The sequence below is a fragment of the Urocampus carinirostris genome, chromosome 1 (assembly GCF_059441175.1).
Source record: "Urocampus carinirostris isolate Australia breed hairy pipefish chromosome 1, RoL_Ucar_1.0, whole genome shotgun sequence".
Lineage (NCBI taxonomy): Eukaryota > Metazoa > Chordata > Actinopteri > Syngnathiformes > Syngnathidae > Urocampus > Urocampus carinirostris.
Genome location: NC_142349.1, coordinates 73297612 through 73320132, shown reverse-complemented (window position 1 = coordinate 73320132; position 22521 = coordinate 73297612). Strand labels below are relative to the sequence as shown.

The 22521-nt window shown below is 42.8% G+C and overlaps 1 protein-coding gene across 1 annotated transcript; it reads left to right on the top strand.

Annotated features, from left to right (window-relative positions):
* The first annotated feature begins 1609 nt into the window (after positions 1-1609).
* cldn15la (claudin 15-like a) lies at positions 1610-20658 on the top strand. The gene is made up of 5 exons (XM_088350488.1): positions 1610-1826; positions 11961-12125; positions 15563-15644; positions 15711-15824; positions 20558-20658. The coding sequence occupies exons 1-5, from the start codon at positions 1610-1612 to the stop codon at positions 20643-20645; spliced, it is 666 nt and encodes a 221-aa protein (XP_088206614.1). The 3' UTR covers positions 20646-20658.
* Positions 20659-22521: the final 1863 nt, after the last annotated feature.

Here is a 22521-nt window from a genome sequence, read left to right as displayed (position 1 = left end):
ACAAGATGCAACGTCCGGCAAAACTAACCATTACTGTGCATGTTGTGAGATTTGTCAGCTGTGGTTTTAATGTTTAAAATTCACTTTTTTGCGGAGCACCAAAAGATCGTGTCTTACCGTTGGCAGCTCGCTGTTAGACTGCCAACAAACCCAGCCTTCCGGTCACGTGTCAAAAGCCAAAACCAAACTTTACCCCATACCAGCAGGTGGCACTGTTGGACTCATCATGGCAGCACGGCGGTGCAGTGGTTAGCGCGTGTGCGGCACAGTTCTGAGGTCGTGGGAACCTCCTGCGTGGGTTCAAATCCAGCTCCCGGCCTTACTGTGCGGAGTTTGTATGTTCTCCCCGTGCTTGCGTGGGTTTCCTCCGGGCACTCCGGTTTTCTCCCACATTCCAAAGACATGCATTTCAGGTTCATTGGACTGTCCAAATTGTCCCTAGGTGTGACTGAGCGAGTGAGTTGTCTGTCCCCGTGTGCCCTGCGACTGGCTGGCAACCAGTTCAGGGTGTCCCCTGCCCAATGCCCGATGATTGCTGGGTCGGGCTCCAGCACCCCCGCGACCCTACTGAGGAAAAGCGGTGCAGCAGATGAGATGAGATGAGATTTTTCTAAATATTTAGGAAATTTTTGGTCTTTCTGTCCATTTTTGCATAACATTTTTCTTTTTAATGTTTTAGGGGGAATATCTTTATCAATTAATTGTCGATATCTGTTAATTCTTTTTTTATAGTATTTATGAGTCAATAATTGTTCATTCTTGGTTTGTTTGTTTTTTTGTGGAATATTTTTCTGAATATTTTGGAAAACTTTGGTCTTTCTGTCCATTTTTGCATAACATCTTTCTTTTTATTGTTTTGGGGGAATATTTTTTTTATCAACTCCCGTCTTTATAGTATTTTTTCCACATATGTTTGTCAATTTCTGTCAAGTATTAAATATCGAGTCGATTGTTGTTATTTTTTAATTTTATTTTTGTTGAATATTTTCTTCAGTTCTTGGTCAATTGTTTTTAGAAGGTTTATGCGTCACATTAGCGTGACTCAGTGAACTTTGCCTCGCTGGGAAATGTTGACTCTGGCCTGTCATAAAACCATAAGAGGATTGACATTGTTGTCGCTCGTGACGACTCCGTTATCTCCTCATTCGGTTTCACCATCTCCCGTTTTGTCATCCTGGTCTTCCGTCCCGTAGATCTGAAATGTTTGCGTCCTCCAAGAGATCCTGAGCTTCAGGAGCCGGGTGACCGTCCTGATCTCCAGGTTCTAGTCTATAACCCGTATAAACTCAATCCTATTTTAATTTACAAAATCAAATGAAAAAAAGCATCCCTGGTACCAGAACCAGTCTTTAAAAACCATCAATGGTTCTCCAAATGGTCTTGTCCAGCCTAAATTTGTCTCCCTTGTAGTGATCTTCTTCCAGGAACTTGGGATGCAGCTGCAATCGAAACCGAGCGAGAAAAGGGCGGGGCCGGTTGCTTTATGACCCCATCTGAGGGCAAAGTCTCTTACCGCCAATACGCCATCGATTGTAAGAACAGTTCGCTTCTTCCTCGAGGACCCGAGTACCAGGCTCTTCTGGTTTTTGTTCTCCTTAGTCCAGCAACAATGTCGACGGCAGTGGAAGCGACGGGTTTCGTCATGTGCCTGCTCAGTTGGTTGATAACGGGTGCGGCGCTAGCTAACGACTACTGGAAGATCTCCACCGTGTCGGGCAGCGTCATCATCTCGCAGCGGCAGTTCGAGAACCTCTGGCACTCCTGCGCCGAGAACAGCGCCGGCATCGCCGAGTGCCGGGACTTCGAGTCTCTGCTCTCACTGCCCGGTAGGTCCGGATAGTTTTGGTGGAGATACAAAGCAAATGTTTGGGAGACGTATGGAGAGATTCGGCTCAAAAACAGAAAAAACAGTCCACATGTTTTTCCTAGAACATACCCTGACCTGCCAAAGGTTTCGCCTTTGGTGGAAGTGAGCTTTGGTCATTTAGGACCTTCGTTGCTTCATTTAAAACCTTCATTGCTTCTAGACTCTGTTCCGCACTCTGTTAACCGAGGGCCAGAACTTTGAGTCTCTGCTCTCACTACCTGGTAGGTCCGGATAGTTGTGCTCGAGATGCAAGGGTGGTGTTGGAGGTGGCAAACGTTGGTAGATGTATGGAGTGGTTCGGCTCAAAACCAGAAAAACGGTCCACATGTGTTTCCTAGAACATACCCTGAGCTGGCAAAGGTTTCGCCTTTGGTGGAAGTGAGCTTTAGTCATTTAGAACCTTCGTTGCTTCATTTAAAACCTTCATTGCTTCTAGACTCTGTTCCGCACTCTGTTAACCGAGGGCCAGAACTTCGAGTCTCTGCTCTCACTACCTGGTAGGTCCGGATAGTTGTGGTCGAGATGCAAGGGTGGTATTGGAGGTGGCAAACGTTGGTAGATGTATGGAGTGGTTCGGCTCAAAACCAGAAAAACGGTCCACATGTGTTTCCTAGAACATACCCTGACCTGGCAAAGGTTCCCCCTTTGGTGGAAGTGGGTTTTCGTCATTCAAAACCTTCATTGACTCTAGACGCTGTTCTTCACTCTGTTAACTGAGGGCCAGAACTTCGAGTCCTTGCTGTCACTGCCCGGTAGGTCTAGATGTTTTCTGTGCCTTCTTTGCTGGTTAAGATAGAAGGTCACTGGGTGTTCGGGGTTTATTGGAGTTGGCAAACGTTTGCTATACAAATGGTCCACCTCAAAACCCCCAAAACGTTCACCAGAAGGTTTCACCGTTGATGGAAGCGGGCTTCGGTATTAAGAACCTTCATTTCTAGATTAGATTGCTCTCTGCACTCTGTTAACCCATTACCAGGACTTAGAGTCCCTGCTCTAGCTACCCAGTAGGTCCTGGAGAGCAGCACGTCCTGCATGTTTTGGAGGTTTCTCTGCTCCAACACGGGTGACGCCAATTTTCAGCTTGTTAGCAGGCTTTGTGAAGGCTTGATAATGATCCAGGTGATTGGAATCACCTGTATTGGAGCAGAGAAACCTCCAAAACATGCAGGATATGCGGCTCTCCAGGACCGGGTTCACCACCCCTGGTCTAGATGCTTTGGTGCACACTTTGCTAGTCGAGATACAAGGACAGTGGTGTCTGGGTTCTTTGAATATTGCCAGCGACTTCAAGCGGTTCGCTTCAAAATCAGAAAATCTGTCAGCAGGCTTTCCTAGAATAAACAGTGACCTGAAAAAGGTTTCACTTTGAGCGGGAAACAGCTTTTAGTAATTTAGAACCTAAATTCTTACCCTCTGAACCCGAAAGCTCTAACCCTAACCTCAAACACTTACCCTCATTCATTATTCATTCAAGAACCTTAGTCTGTTAACCGAGTGCCAGAACTTCTCTAGTTGCTCGGTAGATCCTGATGGTTTTGGCGGAGTCTTTGCTGGTCAGCATACAAGGACAGTGTTCTCCTGGTTCTTTGGGTCGTGACAAACGTTTTTTTCTAGACATTTCAAGCGGTTTGCCTCAAAACCAGAAAAACGGTCAACAGGTCTTTTGGAGAACAAGAACTGACCTGGCAAAGGTTTCACCTTTGGTGGAGAGCACACTTCAGTGAATTAGAACCTCCTTTTCTTGTAGACTCTGTTCTGTCCTCTGTTGACGGAGTGCTGGGACTTCGACTCCCTGATGGTCTCAGGGGATTCTTTGCCAGTCAAGACACAAAGGTAGTATTGTTTGGATTCGTTGGAACTGGCAAAATTTGCTAAACGTTTCAAGTAATTTGACTCAAAACCAGAAAATCGGCCGTCATGCATTCCTAGAACAATCGCTGACCTGGCAAAGGTTTTGCCTTTGGGGGAAGCAGGTTGGAGTGGTTTTGAAGCATCATTTCTCGTAGACTATTCACTGCTATCTGTTAAACGAAAACCCTTTAGATCTTGTGGCACCAGTCTGTTATCTGGATGACAGAAATGTAATTCTATTCTATAATATTTGGGTGTTTCGAAAGCAATAGGGTCTGAAGCAGAACTGTCGCAGGTTTTACCCGTATCTATCTATCTAACTATGGTATCTATCCATTTATCTATGGTATCTATCGATCTAACTATCTATCTATGGTATATATCTATCCATCTCTCTATCTATGGTATCTATCCATCTATCTATCTAACTATGGTATCTATGGTATCTATCTATGGTATCTATCTATGGTATCTATCTATCTAACTATGTTATCTATCTATGGTTTCTATCTATCTAACTATGGTATCTATCTATGGTATCTATCCATGGTATCTATCCATCTATCTATCTGTCTATGGTATCTATCTATGGTATCTATCTATCTATCTATCTATGGTATCTATCTATCTATCTATTTATGGTATCTATCTATGGTATCTATTTATGGTATCTATCCATCTATCTATCTGTCTATGGTATCTATCTATCTATCTATCTATCTATCTATCTATCTATCTATCTATCTATCTATCTATCTATCTATCTATCTATCTATCTATCTATCTATCTATCTATCTATCTATCTATCTATCTATCTATCTATCTATCTATCTATCTATCTATCTATCTATCTATCTATCTATCTATCTATCTATCTATCTATCTATCTATCTATCTATCTATCTATCTATCTATCTATCTATCTATCTATCTAACTATGGTATCTATCTATGGTATCTATCTATGGTATCAATGGTATATATGGTATCTAGCTATCCATCCAGTTTTACGGGTGATGGGCAACTGTTTAGTTTTGAAAAGTGAAAGTGAAAAGGGTTGCATCTTTATTAAAACGAAAGAATTAGATTAGAATTTTCTTTACTATCATTGATAAAAACAAAATACATTGTTGACAAAACGTATCCTTTGCATCCTAGTACCTCTAACCCATATCTCCTTAAAAGTCTTATCTCTAAACACTTGTCCCCTAAACCTCTCTCTTATCCTAACCCCCTAAAATGTACCCTCTGAACCCGAAAGCTCTAACCCTAACCTCAAACATCTTGCCCTATCCCCTATCACTGTTCAAATCCTTACCCTTATCCCCTATCCTTCATACCATAAGCCCCTTATCCTCTAAACCCCTTAACCTCAAACCCTTACTCCAAACCTCTTACCCTAACCCCTCCACCTGTTTAAACCCTAATCCTTACCCCATAAACCCCTATTACTAACCCTTTACCCTCTAAATCCATAATCCTCTAAATCTTAAACCTAAATCTGTTTGTTTATCTCCTTGAATCCCTTTAACTCAAAGCCTTACCCTCTAAACCCTAAATTTTCCAACCTGTAACCATAAACCTCTTAGCTTAACCGTTATAATCCTAACTTTTACCCCTAAACCCCAAACTCTAACCCCATAAGGCTTTTACCCTGTACCCTCTGAACCTCTAACCCATTATCCCTAAACAGTAACCTTCTGACCCTAACCCCACAAACCTATGTAACCCTTAGCTCTTAAATCTCTGACCCTCTTACCCTAATCCCCTAACCTAGACCTGGAAACTCCGGTCCTGGAGGGCCGAGTGTCCTGCCTTATTTTGGAGATTTCTCTTCTTCAACTACGATGATACAACTTATTAGCTTGTTAGCAAGCTGGCAGGAGCTTGTTAACGTTCCTGTTGATCTGAATCTCCTGTACCGGAGCAGAGAAACCTCCAAAATCAGGCAGGACTTACGGCCCCCGAGGTCAGGGGTGCCCAGGTCTGCTCTAACCATTCCCTCTCTTACCCTAACCCCTAATTTTCCAAAGACCCAAGATGGTGGAGACAATCTCCAGCAGTTCAAACCGAGTATGAGTATGAGTACGAAAGGTGATTTGAGTGACTTTGAAGGTGGCATGGTTGTTGATACCAGAAAAGCTGGTCTAAGTTTCTCAGTAACTCCTGATCCATTAGGATTTTCACGCGCAACCATCTCTAGGGTTTACAAATGGTCTGTCAATGAAGATAGTGGGAAGCAATGCCTTGTGGTCAGAGGAGAACAGCTAGAGCTGATAGAAAGGCAACAGTGACTCAAATAACCTCCCATTATAACCAAGGTAGGTAGAACGCACAGTACTTCTTACTTTAAGGCCGATGTTCTACAGGAAACGGAGGCTACAATTTGCACAAGCTCATCAAAATTAAACAGATGGATGGATAGCTAGATACCATATATACCATTGATACCATAGATACCATAGATAGATACCATAGATAGATACCTTAGATAGATAGATACCATAGAGAGATACCATAGGTACCATAGATAGATACCATAGTTAGATACCATAGATACCATAGATACCATAGATACCATAGATACCATAGTTAGATAGATAGATAGATAGATAGATAGATAGATGGATAGATACCATAAATAGATACCATAGATAGATAGATAGATAGATACCATAGATAGATACCATAGATACCATGGATAGATACCATAGATAGATACCATAGTTAGATAGACAGATACCATAGATAGATACCATAGATACCATAGTTAGATAGATAGATGGATAGATACAATAGATAGATACCATAGATAGATAGATGGATAGATATATACCATAGATAGATAGATAGATAGATAGATACCATAGATAGATGGATAGATACTATAGATAGACACCATAGATAGATACCATAGATAGATAGATAGATAGATAGATAGATAGATACCATACTTAGATAGATAGATACCATAGATAGATACCATAGATGGATAAATAGATACCATAGATAGATAGATACCATAGATAGATAGATAGATACCATAGATAGATACCATAGATAGATGGATAGATACCATGGATAGATACCATAGATAGATACCATAGATAGATACCATAGATACCATAGTTAGATAGATAGATGGATAGATACCATAGATATATACCATAGATAGATAGATGGATAGATATATACAATAGATAGATAGATAGATACCATAGATAGATGGATAGATACCATAGTTAGATAGATAGATACTATAGATAGACACCATAGATAGATACCATAGATAGACAGATAGATAGATAGATACCATACTTGGATAGATAGATACCATAGATAGATAGATACCATAGATAGATAGATAGATAGATACCATAGTTATATAGATAGATACCATAGATAGACACCATAGATAGATACCATATATAGATAAATAGATAGATACCATAGATAGATACCATAGATAGATAGATAGATACCATAGATAGATACCATAGATAGATACCATATTTGGATGGATAGATAGATACCATGGATGGATACCATAGATAGATACCAGATATATAGATAGATACTTTATTCGTCCCCGTAGGGAAATTCACACTTCCAGCAGTATCATTTTGTTGTTTCTTAACAGATGAACAGGATGGGCTCAGGGTGCTGTGTTTGTAGTTTAGCCACAGCGGAGTGGATGACGTCACACGCTAGGCCAAAAGTTGGACGTCCCTGCGGCAGATGGAAAACTTTGCGCCCAGGGTTACACCGCCTTGTCTTCACGTAGATAGCGAGTCCGCCTCCTCTCCGCTTCCTGCAGGCTTTTTTGTCTCTGTCTAACAGCGCTGATGCCGGGTAGCTCCGGGTAGCTCCACGTTAGCGTCCGGGACGCTAGCCGTGAGCAACGTTTCTGTAAAACACAGCAAACTGCACTCCCTATACGCTTTGTTTTTCACCAGCACAGCCAGTTCGTCGGTCTTATTTGGTAGAGAGTTCACATTTCCCATGATTACGGACAGTACCGAAGACTTATAACGCCGCTAGCCGCTTAGCTAGCTCCTGCTCTGCATCCACGATAGGGCCCCCTCATCACGCCGGCACCAGAATTCTTCAGGGCAATAATAAATAATAAAATAATAAACAATAGAAGATCTTAAAGACATTGCCTGATGAGTCTCGATCCCTGCCGGAGATTTGAATGGTTGGGTGAGAATTAGGCGTCACCAACCTGAACTCATGGATCCATCCTGTCTTGTATCAACAGTTCAGGCTGGTGGTATAATGATGTGGGGACATTTTTTTGGGCATTCTTGGGCCCCTTAGTACCAATTGAGCATGGTTTTAACACCACAGCCTCCCTGAGAAGTGTTGCTGACCATGTCTATCCCTTAATGACTACCATGTCCCCAACTTCTGGTGGCTACTTTTTTCGGAGCAGCCCTTATTGCCTTGCCCAACAAGATGCAGGGAGATCTTGGCGGGAGTTCAAAACAGAGTTCTCATTCGTCTAAGAGACAATCAGCTCTTTATATCCTCAGACAACATCTTATGTTACTTAGCGCGTCCCCTTCGCAATGACGCACGTGTTTGTCTCAAAACGCACGCTACCAGACACAATGTTTTTCCCCGGAATGTTTTCGTCCTCTTTCGATCCTCCAAAGTGACACAATTTCTAAGAAACTCGTTGGGGTCGGCCTGACATCTAAACTCCTATCAGCTTACCAGGGGAGTGTTGTTACTCCGCAAGCTAATCCAAACCAAGCTAATCTATCGCTGACGTCTAAACTCGTGAGAAACAAGCCTGGAATGTCCCGTTTTAAACTAATGTGTTCTCCTTATGTCAAGCTCGACTCCAATAAACCACAACACTTTCAGCGGGATAATGCCTCACGTCATCAAACTGGAATCATCTCGGACTGGTTTCTTGAACATGACCGTGAGTTCTCAAATGGTCTCCGCAGTCACCAGATCTCAATCCAATCGAGCATCTTTAGGATGAGGTGGAACGTGTTTGGAATTTTCTATCAAAATGTAGCGTTTACCAAATTGTTCGAATCAGTTATCTGACTCCATTCACCAAACACTTTTGCGTGCTCTTTTTTTGAGAGAGAAATGACCACACGGGGGCGGATGTTTATTATTCCAGACTTAAGTGTACCCAATAGGAGACGGCGACCCCCTCCCAGTTGCCCCGGATCATTTATACACTTCCACAAACAAAGCAAAGACATCCCATTGGCTATGTGCTATGTGTCATCTGCAGTTCACGTTAGCTTTCTCTTATTGGTCTTCCCCCCACATGAGGGCGTGTCGGCCGGGCTCCGCAATCTTCTTATACCAGCGGCGCCCCGACGTCTGCCCTTCTGCCTCTGGCCTTTTCCGTCAGCACTCACAGGAATTCTGTGATCAGAAATACGTCTGATGCATTCCACACAGCCTGAACTTCTAATGTACCTTGAATAAAAACACAGTCGGTGAATATCTTTATTGCATTGAACTGAATACATGTACTGTGTAGTCAATTGTATAAAATCCTTTAAACTGGAGATTGGCATCGTGGCAAAAGGGGGTCCAACTTTGTCGCTGTTGTTTTTGCCGTCCCAGTTTGAGAAGTTCCTAGAACGTTAGCGCCCTTCCGGAGCGTTTGGAGTTATAGATCGTAAAAAAATGATAAAAGTTAATCATCAACCGTTCGGTTACCGAAACTCACCCGCCAAACTCTTGCCGGCCTTTCCACTTCCCATACATCAAAACGATCCGCGGAACGTGACAGGAACAAGGACGAGGCAGAACGGGACTTGAACCTTTTTCTCGTTCTTCAATACGTCTTCTGAGTCTTTATTTCCACGGTCGGACATTTTTGGCAGAAGTAAGGTTGGCACGTATCGGCGCACCTTCTTCCTTCGGGCGGCAGATGCTAAATCATTCCCTAATGATTAACTTTTCACCTCAGCGCTTTGTGTTTGCCCGCTTTCTCCGCTTCCGTCTTCGTCTTGTTTGTTCCTCCTCACTTTCCGTTATCTGCTTCCGTTTCTCACTCGAGCTCTCACGGGGGCCTGACTAGAAGATAAAAGAGAAAGAACGAGGGGAGAGGGCGAAAGAAAACGAGGGTGAGTGAGGGAGAGAAAGAGATAAAGGAAAAGAGAGAAGGACAAAGAAATGCTTAAAGAAAGAGAAAAAAAAGAAGAAAGAAAGAGGACATAAAAGAGAGAAAGAGAAAGAGCAACACAGAAAAAGATATAGAGAGAAAAGGGGAAAGGGAAAGGGAAAGGGAGAAAGAAGGAGAGACAAATAGAGAGAGGAACACAGAAAGACAGACAGATAAAAAGAGAAAATTACAGAGAGAGATACAAAAAGAGAGACAGAGAAAAAGTGAAGGGAAAAGAAATGCTTAAAGAAAGAGAAAAACAATAGAAAGAGAAAGAAAGAAAGAAAGAAAGAGGGCATTAAAGAGAAATGAGAGAGAGCAACAGAGAGAAACAGATAGAGAAAAATGAAAGGGGGAAAGAAGGAGAGACAAATAGAGAGAGGAACAAAGAAAGACAGACAGAAAAAAAAGAGAAAATTACAGAGACAGAGAGAGATACGAAAAGAGAGACAGAGAAAGAGTCAGGGAAAAAGAAATGCTTAAAGAAAGAGAAAAACAATAGAAAGAGAAAGAAAGAGAGAAAGAAAGAGGACATTAAAGAGAAATGAGAGAGAGAGAGAGAGAGAGAGAGAGAGAGAGAGCAAAACAGAGAAAGAGATAGAGGAAAAAGGAAAGGGAAAAGGAAAGGGGGAAAGAAGGAGAGTAAAATAGACAGAGGAACAAAGAAAGACAGACAGAGAAAAAGAGAAAATTTCAGAAAGAGATACAAAAAGAGAGACAGAGAAAGAGTGAGGGAAAAAGAAATGCTTAAAGAAAGAGAAAAACAATAAAAGAGAAAGAAAGGGAGAAAGAAAGAGGACATACAAGAGAAATGAGAGAGAGAGCAACAGAGAGAAAGAGATATGGAGAAAAAGGAAAAGGGAAAGGGAGAAAGGAGATACAAATATACATAAGAACAAAGAAAGACAGACAGAAAGGAAGGGAGCTAGATAAAGACAGAAAAAAAGAAAAAATGACAGAGAGAGACAGAGAGAGATACAGAAAGAAAGAGTGAGGGAAAAGGGAGGGTGGGAAAGAGAGAGAGATAAAGCAAAAGAGTGAGGGAAAAAGAAATGCTTAAATAGAAAGAGAAAGAAAGGGAGGAAAAAGAGGACATAAAAGAGAAATGAGAGAAAGAAAGGGAGCGAGATAAAGACAGAGAAAAGAAAAAATGACAGAGAGAGACAGAGAGAGAAATACAGAAAGAGAGACGGAAATAGTGAGGGTAAAAAGGGAGAGTGGGAAAGAGAAAGAGGAAATAGAGAGAAAGAGAGAGAACAAAAGAACATAGAGAGAGAGAGAGAGAGAGAGTGAGAGAGAGAGAGAGAGAGAGAGAAAAAGAAGAAAGTGTGAGAAAGGAAAGGGAGTAAAAGAGAGAGAGAGAGATAAAAGATAATGGGAGAGTAAGAGGGAGTTAGGGAGAAAGAGAAAGAGGGACAGTGAGGGAGAGAGAGAGGAAGGAAGAAAGAGAACGAGAGAAAAAACTGTGCCATTGTTTAGTATCTTTGCTTTTTTCCAGTCATTACATGAGTCATTGTCACATTCATCCATATCAGTAGGGGGCAGCAGATTACTGAATGTTTCCTTTTTACATAATAACCATCTGCTGATGGAATAACTATTTATTGTTTGATGAAACACTTTGAAAAAAAATAAGAGAAAAAGTAAAACGGAGTAAAAACTTTAAAAGGTGTGAAGACAAATTAGGCGCAGGTGGGCACTATCCAGCCACTCTCCCCAGGTAGGCTTCCCCAGACCCTGATAAATATTTTACACATAAATTCACTGATTTTATTTAATATTTTCTTATTTTACTGAAAAAAAAAATCCAAATAATAAAATATTTTTAGGAATATAAAAATAAAGGAAAAACTTAAAAATAGAAATCACAAGAAAAAAATAAACAACCAATGTATTGCGCAGGAAGGTAGGACCAATTAGGAGCAGGCGGGCACTATCCAGCCACTCCCCCCAAGTTGGCTCCTTCTATCTCAGTAGGAAGAATCTTACAGATTTGAATTCTTATGATCTCATTTTACTAAAACATTGTCCATCTGCTGTTGGGTTTGGGATCCATGTTGCTCATATTGTTTTTTTTTTCTTCTGTTTCCTTCTCAGGCCACGTGCAGGCATGCCGGGCCCTGATGATCGTTTCTCTGCTTCTGGGTTTGGGCTCCATGGTGGTTTCCCTGCTGGGCCTCAAATGCATCAAAATCGGCTCCGCCGGCGACGGTTCCAAAGCCAAGATCGCCGTCACTGGCGGCATCCTCAGCGCCCTGGCCGGTGAGGAAAACAGGATCTTTTGGACCAAAACAGGATCAGGACCCAAACGCGTGACGTATCTCACGCAAGCCTTTTATTTACGGGAAATGGGGAGTCATGCACGTTAGGCAGCCGTCTGGCGTGGAATGACAGGAAGAGGCCTACAAGAGCGATACCAATTGCCCGAGCAGATATCGGACGGATGGGGTCGATACCGGACAGGACGGTACTGACGGGATTGATATTAAAACAGTATATCGAAATTAAACAGGATAAACTAGACAGGAACGAAAACTGGAGATAATAATAAACAGGACAAAATTAGACAGGAACGATACCAGACAGGAAATGCAGGCAGGAAACCGGACAGAGTCAAAACCCACGTCTCGCGGGGCAGAGGTTCGCTGATGGACTGACCAAGGGAGAGTGAGAGCACTGAGCTTAAATAGAGGGAAACCCAATTATTTGACAAAAAAACAATAAAATGATAAAAATCCTGTCATGAACCGGAACCGGATCAGGACCCAAACGCGTGACGTTCTCACACAAGCCTTTTATTTTACGGGATATGGGGAGTCAGGCTCGTTAGGCAGCCGTCTGGCGTGGAAAGACAGGAAGCCAGAGACCGACGAGACCGATTCCAATTGCCCGAGTTGATATCGGACAGATGGGGTCGATACCGGACAGGACGGTACTGACGGGATTGATATTAAAACAGGATATCGAAATTAAACAGGATAAACTAGACAGGAACGAAAACTGGAGATAATAATAAACAGGACAAAAATAGACGGGAACGATTACTGGAGAGACAGGAAACCGGACAGAGTCAAAACCGACGTCTTGCAGGGCAGAGGTTTGTTGACGGACTGACCAAGGGAGAGTGAGAGCACTGAGCTTAAATAGAGGGAAACCCAATTATTTGACAAAAATAAACAATCAAAAAATAATAAAATGATAAAGATCCTGTCATGAACCAGAACAGGATCAGGACCCAAACGCGTGACGTTCTCACACAAGCCTTTTATTTACGGGAAATGGGAAGTCAGGCTCGTTAGGCAGCCGTCTGGCGTGGAAAGACAGGAAGCCAGAGACCGACGAGACCGATTCCAATTGCCCGAGTTGATATCGGACAGATGGGGTCGATACCGGACAGGACGGTACTGACGGGATTGATATTAAAACAGGATATCGAAATTAAACAGGATAAACTAGACAGGAACGAAAACTGGAGATAATAATAAACAGGACAAAAATAGACGGGAACGATTACTGGACAGACAGGAAACCGGACAGAGTCAAAACCGACGTCTTGCGCGGCAGAGGTTTGTTGACGGACTGACCAAGGGAGAGTGAGAGCACTGAGCTTAAATAGAGGGAAACCCAATTATTTGACAAAAATAAACAATCAAAAAATAATAAAATGATAAAGATCCTGTCATGAACCAGAACAGGATCAGGACCCAAACGCGTGACGTTCTCACACAAGCCTTTTATTTACGGGAAATGGGAAGTCAGGCTCGTTAGGCAGCCGTCTGGCGTGGAAAGACAGGAAGCCAGAGACCGACGAGACCGATTCCAATTGCCCGAGTTGATATCGGACAGATGGGGTCGATACCGGACAGAACGGGACTGACGGGATTGATATCAAAACAGGATAGCGAAATTAAACAGATAAACTAGACAGGAACGAAAACTGGAGATAATAATAAACAGGACAAAAATAGACGGGAACGATTACTGGACAGACAGGAAACCGGACAGAGTCAAAACCGACGTCTTGCGCGGCAGAGGTTTGTTGACGGACTGACCAAGGGAGAGTGAGAGCACTGAGCTTACACAGAAGGAAAGCCAACTATTCAACAAAAATAAACAATAAAAAACAAGAAAATGATAAGTATCCAGTCATGAACCAGAACAGGATCAGGACCCAAACGCGTGACGTTCTCACACAAGCCTTTTATTTACGGGAAATGGGAAGTCAGGCTCGTTAGGCAGCCGTCTGGCGTGGAAAGACAGGAAGCCAGAGACCGACGATACCGATTCCAATTGCCCGAGTTGATATCAGACAGATGGGGTCTGGCTCTCCAATTTTTTATTGGTTTTTAGCGTTCTTTTATCCCTCATATTTTCCCTCTGACTCCTTTCACGACTACAATAACATCCACAACATCCCGAGGGATGGGGTCCTAAACTGGAGATAATAATAAACAGGACAAAAATAGACGGGAACGATTACTGGACAGACAGGAAACCGGACAGAGTGAAAACCGACGTCTTGCGCGGCAGAGGTTTGTTGACGGACTGACCAAGGGAGAGTGAGAGCACTGAGCTTACACAGAAGGAAAGCCAACTATTCAACAAAAATAAACTTAAAAACCTCAGTGTGAGGGAAAAAAGAGAAACCTAACCTAAGAAGGCTACACCACAGACCAGCGCTTCCGAGCATGTTCCTGACCAATCCCGGATCCGTCGTTCACAAAATGAGTGAATTGGAGCTGCGGATCGCCACCTACAGTTTCGTCAGGGAATTGCAGTATTTTTGTCATCACGGAGTCCAACTAGCAGGACGCATGCTACACCGGCACGACCGAGACGGAATCTCCAGTAAAAACGGGTGGGGGACTATGCGCTGCAATAACAGCAGAATCATTGACACACACCGCTTACCCGATATAGAGTTTCTAGCAGTATCGGGTAGACCCTTCTATCTACCGAGAGCGCTAACTGTGGTCATTGTGACTGCTGTTACGTTCCACCGGATGCTAACGTTAGCATAGCGCTAAATCTCCTGCTCACTGCTATCAATAAACAGCAGCTTGCACACCCCGACGGAGCTTTAAACAGCCATGCTTAAGGACTGTGCTTCCCAAATTCATTCAATACGTGGACTGTGCAACCAGGGGGGAGAAACACTGGACCGTGTGTACAGTAACAAACATGAGTACAGAGCTCCCCCCTCCCCCACCTCGCTGGATCTGACCATCTCTGTCTGTCCCTCTGTGGGGTCGACCTCTTACATGTGGAAGAGCTATTTACAAGTTGCTAACGCTAAAAAAGATACACCAGGCATTTAATTTGCTACAACTGCAGTTGGAGAGAGGGAGGGGCCAGGAGAGGAGGAATTTACTCACGTTCGTTTCTTTGGCCGCGCTCCTAAATCTGGGAGGCCCTTCCCCCAGCAAACTGCATTTATTTAGGCAGAACAAAGAAAGAAATACCCCTTCCGGATCCAGATCTTCTTTGTTCCTTTATCTTCCATGTTTTCTTTTATCCTCACTGTCAAATGTGAAACTGGAGTGCCACGTCCAATTTCCTTGTCACAATATGTTCAACCCATTTTGTAACAATGACAATAAAGGTATATTCTATTCTATTCTATGCTAAATAGATTTGGCTAGCTTTAGCTTCAAGGCCTTTCGGTGTGAAAGGACTTATGCCCTGTTTTTCGTCTGCAGGCTTGTGCTGCCTGACGGCGGTGTCGTGGTACGCTAGCATGGTGGTGCAGGACTTTTACAACCCGCTCCACATGGGCATTAAGTGAGTATTATGGGCGGTAAGTGTGCATAGCGGGCGTCATCAGCACCTAACGTTTTGTGTTTGCAGGTTCGAGCTCGGGGTGGGCCTCTACTTGGGCTGGGGGGCCGCCTGCCTGGCCGTGCTCGGGGGAGGCTTGCTGTGCACCGCCTGCAAGCGGGCACAACCTGCTAGCAGAAAGAGGTCAGGACAAAACACACTTGCCACTCCGATTCTGTACAAATCTCCTACTTTACACCAGGATAATACATCGTATATTACCTATCCCCTAATAGCCTATTTTATTACACTTTGAAATGAATTAAACGAGAAAATTCAAACTACTAAATCAAATGGTATTTAAAAATCAAACTGGAATATGATTTAAGGAAATATAATAAAGTAAATATTGAAAGTAAATTCGTTTTATTAAAAACACACAGTAAAACACCTGTCACGGTTGCCATGGCGCCCAATTGGCCCCGCCCGTGTGGCGCCAGCTGCAGCTTGTCGACAGATTGACTCCCTGTCAGTATTTAAACTCCTGTCAGTCCCCTTTTGTCGGTCCGTCTGCAGATCTCTGTTTTAACGCGGCAAGCCCTTTTTCGCCTGTCCCGTTTTTTGCTCCTGTTTGTGTCCCGCTACAATCTGTTTTGATCTCGACCACGTCTGTCCTCCTGTCCCAAATTACGACCTGTTTTGATCTCGGTCACGTCTGCTCTCCTGTCCTGAATTACGAACTGTTGTTGATCTCAACCAAGTCTGTTCTCCCGTCCCGAATTACGACCTGTTTTTGATCTCGATCACGTCTGCTCTCCCGTCCTGAATTACGACCTGTTTTGATCTCGACCACGTCTGTTCTCCTGTCCCGAATAGGGATCCGTTTTTGATCTCGATCACGTCTGCTCTCCCGTCCCGAATCACGACGTGTTTCGATCTCGACCGGGTCTGTTATCCCGTCCTGAATAACGATCCGTTTTTGATCTCGATCACGTCTGCTCTCCCGTCCCGAATAACGACCTGTTGTTGATCTCGACCACGTCTGTTCTCCTGTCCCGAATAACGATCCGTTTTTGATCTCGATCACGTCTGCTCTCCCGTCCTGAATTACGACCTGTTTTGATCTCGACCACGTCTGTTCTCCTGTCCCGAATAGGGATCCGTTTTTGATCTCGATCACGTCTGCTCTCCCGTCCCGAATCACGACGTGTTTCGATCTCGACCGGGTCTGTTATCCCGTCCTGAATAACGATCCGTTTTTGATCTCGATCACGTCTGCTCTCCCGTCCTGAATAACGACCTGTTGTTGATCTCGACCACGTCTGTTCCCCTGTCTCGAATAACGATCCGTTTTTGATCTCGACCACGTCTGCTCTCCCGTCCCGAATCACGACCTGTTTTTGATCTCGACCAGGTCTGTTCTCCCGTCCCGAACAATGATCCGTTTTTGATCTCGATCACGTCTGCTCTCCCGTCCCGAATAACAACCCGTTTTTGATCTCGACCACGTCTTTTCTCCTGTCCCAAATGACGACGTGTTTCGATCTCGACCGGGTCTGTTATCCCGTCCTGAATAACGATCCGTTTTTGATCTCGATCACGTCTGCTCTCCCGTCCTGAATAACGACCTGTTGTTGATCTCGACCACGTCTGTTCCCCTGTTTTGAATAACGATCCGTTTTTGATCTCGACCACGTCTGCTCTCCCGTCCCGAATCACGACCTGTTTTTGATCTCGACCAGGTCTGTTCTCCCGTCCCGAACAATGATCCGTTTTTGATCTCGATCACGTCTGCTCTCCCGTCCCGAATAACAACCCGTTTTTGATCTCGACCACGTCTGTTCTCCTGTCCCAAATGACGACGTGTTTCGATCTCGACCGGGTCTGTTATCCCGTCCTGAATAACGATCCGTTTTTGATCTCGATCACGTCTGCTCTCCCGTCCTGAATAACGACCTGTTGTTGATCTCGACCACGTCTGTTCCCCTGTCTCGAATAACGATCCGTTTTTGATCTCGACCACGTCTGCTCTCCCGTCCCGAATCACGACCTGTTTTTGATCTCGACCAGGTCTGTTCTCCCGTCCCGAACAATGATCCGTTTTTTATCTCGATCACGTCTGCTCTCCCGTCCCGAATAACAACCCGTTTTTGATCTCGACCACGTCTGTTCTCCTGTCCCAAATGACGACGTGTTTCGATCTCGACCGGGTCTGTTATCCCGTCCTGAATAACGATCCGTTTTTGATCTCGATCACGTCTGCTCTCCCGTCCTGAATAACGACCTGTTGTTGATCTCGACCACGTCTGTTCCCCTGTCTCGAATAACGATCCGTTTTTGATCTCGACCACGTCTGTTCTCCTGTCCCGAATCACGACCTGTTTCGATCTCGACTCGACCAGGTCTGTTATCCCGTCCCGAATAACGATCCGTTTTTTATCTCGACCACGTCTGTTGTTCTGTCCCGAATAACGATCCGTTTTTTATCTCGACCACATCTACTCTCCCCTCCTGGCTTTCGACTTGTTTCCGATCCCGACCACGTTTTTGCTCTTCTATCCCGGCTACTGACCCGTTTTTCCGTTCCTGACACCGCCATCGTTTGCCACAGAAGTCCCACTCTCGCCTTCAGAGCGACCTGCTTCCCGTGACCTGGATCATGGGCGCAATCCTTTCCCTTTCTTCCCAATAAAACTGAGAGAAACGCTACGCGATTGGGTCCTGTCACCGTTCTGGTCCTGACAACACCATTAAGATAAAAAAATTGACTTCAACAATCAAATATTTACATTTACTTAAATTTCATCAAATAATAAAACTGAACTTTTTGTAAAAAATGAAAATATTATGGAGTTTAAAAAAATAGTTTAAATATAATTTAAAAACATTTCAAAAGAATACATGAAATCAAGTTTAATTAAATTGAAATAAAATTAAATAAAATGAAATAAAATGAATAAAATAAAAATAAATTAAATTAAATTAAATTAAATTGGATTAATTAAATCACATTACATTACGTTACATTGAATTAAATTGAATTAAATTGAAACAAATAGATAATTATTAACTTTGCTTTTTAAAAACCGAGTTTGATGAAGTTAATCCATTTATAAACAAACATAAAAGGAAATATAATATCGATGTTCATCAAAAGATATTAGAAAAGTAAAATATCTTTCGTTAAGATATCGTTGACGGATTGGATTCCCTTCTATTTAAGTTCAGTGCTCTCACTCACCCTTTGTCAGTTCGTCAACGAACCTCTGCCCCGCAAGATGTCTGTATCCTGTTGGTATTTCAAGTCCGGTATTGTTGTTGTTTATTTTCTCCTGTTTAATATCAGTTTCCAGTTTCGTTCCCGTCTAATTTGTCCTGTTTAATTTTGATATCCTGTTTTTATATCAATCCTTTCTGTCCCGTTGTTTAATATCAATTTCCAGTTTCGTTCCCGTCCAGTCTGTCCTGTTTAATTTCGATATCCTGTTTCTATATCAATCCTGTCCGTCCCGTTGTTTATTATCGATTTCCAGTTTTGTTCCCGTCCAGTCTGTCCTGTTTAATTTCGATATCCTGTTTCTATATCAATCATGTCTGTCCCGTTGTTTAATATCAATTTCCAGTTTCGTTCCTGTCTAGTTTGTCGTGTTTAATTTTGACATCTGGTTTTGATATCAATCCGGTCTGTCCCGTTGTTTAATATCAATTTCCATTTTTGTTCCCATCTAGTTTGTCCTGTTTAATTTCGATATACTGTTTCGATATCAATCCTGTCTGTCCCGTTGTTCAATATCAATTTCCAGTTTCGTTCCCGTCTAGTTTGTCCTGTTTAATTTCGATATCCTGTTTTGATTTTAATCCTGTCTGTCCCGTTTTTGTTTATCGGTTTCCAGTTTCGTTCCCGTCTAGTTTGTCCTGTTAATTTCGATAACCTGTTTTGATATCAATCCTTTCTGTCCGGTATCGACGCCATCTGTCCGATATCAACTCGGGCATTAGTATCAATCTCGTCGGCCTCTGGCCTCCTGTCATTCCACCCCAGACCGCTGCCTGATCTGCATGACTCCCCATTTCCCGTAAAATAATAGGCTTGTCTGAGAAACTTCACGCATTTGGGTTCTCATCCTGTTCTGGTTCTTGACAACAACTACAAAAAGACAAAATACATTGTGTAAATACCATGTAAAATATAGCTATAGCCTTATCCCCCTTGTTTTATAACCTTATCTTCTCTGTTCCTTTTATCTTCTTGGCTCATACCTCACTGTGAATGTGTAAAACTGGAGTGCCATGCCCAATTTCGTTAACCCATTATGTAACCATGACAATAAAGATATATTCCATTCCATTCTACATGACAAAATTAAAACGAAAATGAAAGACAATGATTAACAAAATAAAAGACAAAATATACGACAAGCAAACAACAAATGACACAACAAAATGTAGACCGGAATAAAAAAATAAGACAATATACGACAAAATTCAAGATACACGACAAAACAAATACAGAAATGATTAAATGACATCATACACGACAAAACATTCAACTCACCGAAGCCCCCAGGCCGTAGTTTGCGCACTCCTAATTTTTTTTCCTCCTTGGCCCCGCCCCTGTGCCAAATCTTTAACTCAATGCAGCCCGCCACTCCAAAAATTTGAGTAAAACCTGGTTTACCATCAGGTCTATCAACGGAATTCTTTTATAAAACACAGAATGACTCCGCCCATGTGCACCAACTCTTTTGTTGATAATATTCATAAAGAGAGCTCGAATAGCACTCAAATCTCCTTCCAACCCACTTCTGCTGAGTCAACAAAGCCTTCTTTCCTCGCCGTCCGGCATCTCCCGTTTCTTTTTACCGCGCAACACCTCACGGATACCGGACGGCTCTGTCTTTCATTTCCCATGATGCATCTGTTTCTTGCCTTTCCAGCGGATTCTACGGCGGCGGCGGCCCTCCGCCCAAGGTGTACAAGGCCACGCCCACTTCGGAGGCGGAGACGACCAGAGCTTACGTTTGAAGGCGTCGCGACAATAACAATAACGATAACAATAAAATCCATTCTTTGTCTTTTCACAATTCCCACGCTGGTCCGTTTGTGTTTGTGCGCCTCGTAATCCGCCCCGAGTAAAAACGCTGACGGCGCGGGACATAATCCGGGACGCTTGCTGACGGGCGGAAAAGCAGATTACCGGGACGCGATGGACGTTCTTCAAATCCAATTGGAAAGGTTTTCATTGGAAGAACTCAAATTAAAATATTGACAATTGTTACAGGCCAGGTTTAAAGAGAATATTTTGCAATAATATTGTTAGTAATGTCCTCAAGACTGGGCAGAGTGCAGCCCATGATTTTCTGACTCGTGTTGATGACTCTTTCTAAAGCAGGGGTGTCAAACTCATTTCAGTTTGGGGGACACACGATAGAACAAACAATCTTTCGGGGGCCGGTTTAGTAGATTAGAGAGAAAAAAATAAGAGAAAGATAGGGAGAGAAAGGTAGAGAGGGTGGGACAAAAAAAGAGAAAGAGAGAAAGAGAGAGTGTGAGAAACAAGACATAAAAGCAGAAATAGTGAGAGAGGGGGAAAAAAAGAGAAAGAATGAAATCCAAAGAGAAAGAGAGAAAAAAGGGAGTGAAGAGAGAAGGAGAGAAAGAGAGAAAGGGGAAGACAGAGGAGGAAAGCGTGAGAGAAAGAGAGTAAAGGAAAATATGAAGGGAGAGCAAAAGAAGGTAAAAGACAGAGAGAAAGAGACAAAAAGGAACAAAGAAAGAGAAAAAGAGACAGAGAGAGTGAAAGAGAGAGAGATAGAGAGAGTGAGAGAAAAATGGAGGAAGAGAGAGAGAGAAAGAGAGATTAGAGAGAGAGAAATACAAGTGCAGCGTTTGTGAGAGGCACCTTTCTTTGGCAACATCAAGTGGACCTGTTTCAACCTACAGCTCTCTTTCTCTTGCGCTTCTCTGAGCGTTGTCTCGCGGGCCGGATCCAATCCCCGAGTGGGCCTGATCTGGCCCGCGGGCCGCCCGTTTGACACCTGTACTCTAAAGTTTTCCCGTCTGAAGTGTAAAATGGATGAATTATCATAATACATTATTTTTTTAAATAGTCTAAGGTCAGGAAACCGTCTTTTAAAAAACACGAGGCAGACAAGGCAGAGAGCAGCCCATGATTTTCTGAGTCGTGTTGATGAAGTGACTCTCTCTAAAGTGTTAAAGGACGGTACTCTCTTATCCTTTTGCTTCTTCATTGAATTTCAGGTAGTATTGGAGGCTGTAGATTAAGTTTTTCTCGAGAATTTTTCTTATGACAGAATATTCTGGTCACTATTGTGATACAGACAAGGGTCAATATCGGATAATGGAATGCAAGAGACATTTTTATACCTTTTCTTGAAGGGATTGTGTGTATTATTTAGCGCTTTCTTGTTTAAAAAAAACATTAATGATTTGAGAAATGAGCTTAAATGGATGAATTATCATACCGCATGACTTTTTAAATACTCTTAGGTCAAGAAACTTGGATTTCTTTTAAAAAACATGAGGCAGACTAGGCAGAGAGCAGTCCATGATTTTCTGAGTCGTGTTGATGAAGTTTTTCTCAAGATTTTTTCTTATGACAGAATATTCTGGTCACTATTGTGACACAGACAACGGTTAATATCAGATAATGGAATGCAAAAGACATTTGAAACAGTTTTTTATATCTTTTCTTAAAGGGATTGTGTGTATTTTTAAGCGCCTTCTTGTTTAAAAAAAACATTGATTTGAGAAATAAGCATAAATGGATGGATTATCATACTGCATTATTTTTTTTAAACAGTCTAAGGTCAGGAAACTTGGATTTATTTTACAAAACATGAGGCAGACTAGGCAGAGAGCAGCCCATGATTTTCTGAGT

Coding starts and splice junctions, on each gene's coding strand:
- cldn15la (XM_088350488.1), top strand. CDS start 1,610: ATGTCGACGGCAGTGGAAGCGACGGGTTTCGTCATGTGCCTGCTCAGT. Junction 1,827..11,960: donor GTCTCTGCTCTCACTGCCCG/GTAGGTCCGGAT, acceptor TTTCCTTCTCAG/GCCACGTGCAGGCATGCCGG. Junction 15,825..20,557: donor CAACCTGCTAGCAGAAAGAG/GTCAGGACAAAA, acceptor TTGCCTTTCCAG/CGGATTCTACGGCGGCGGCG.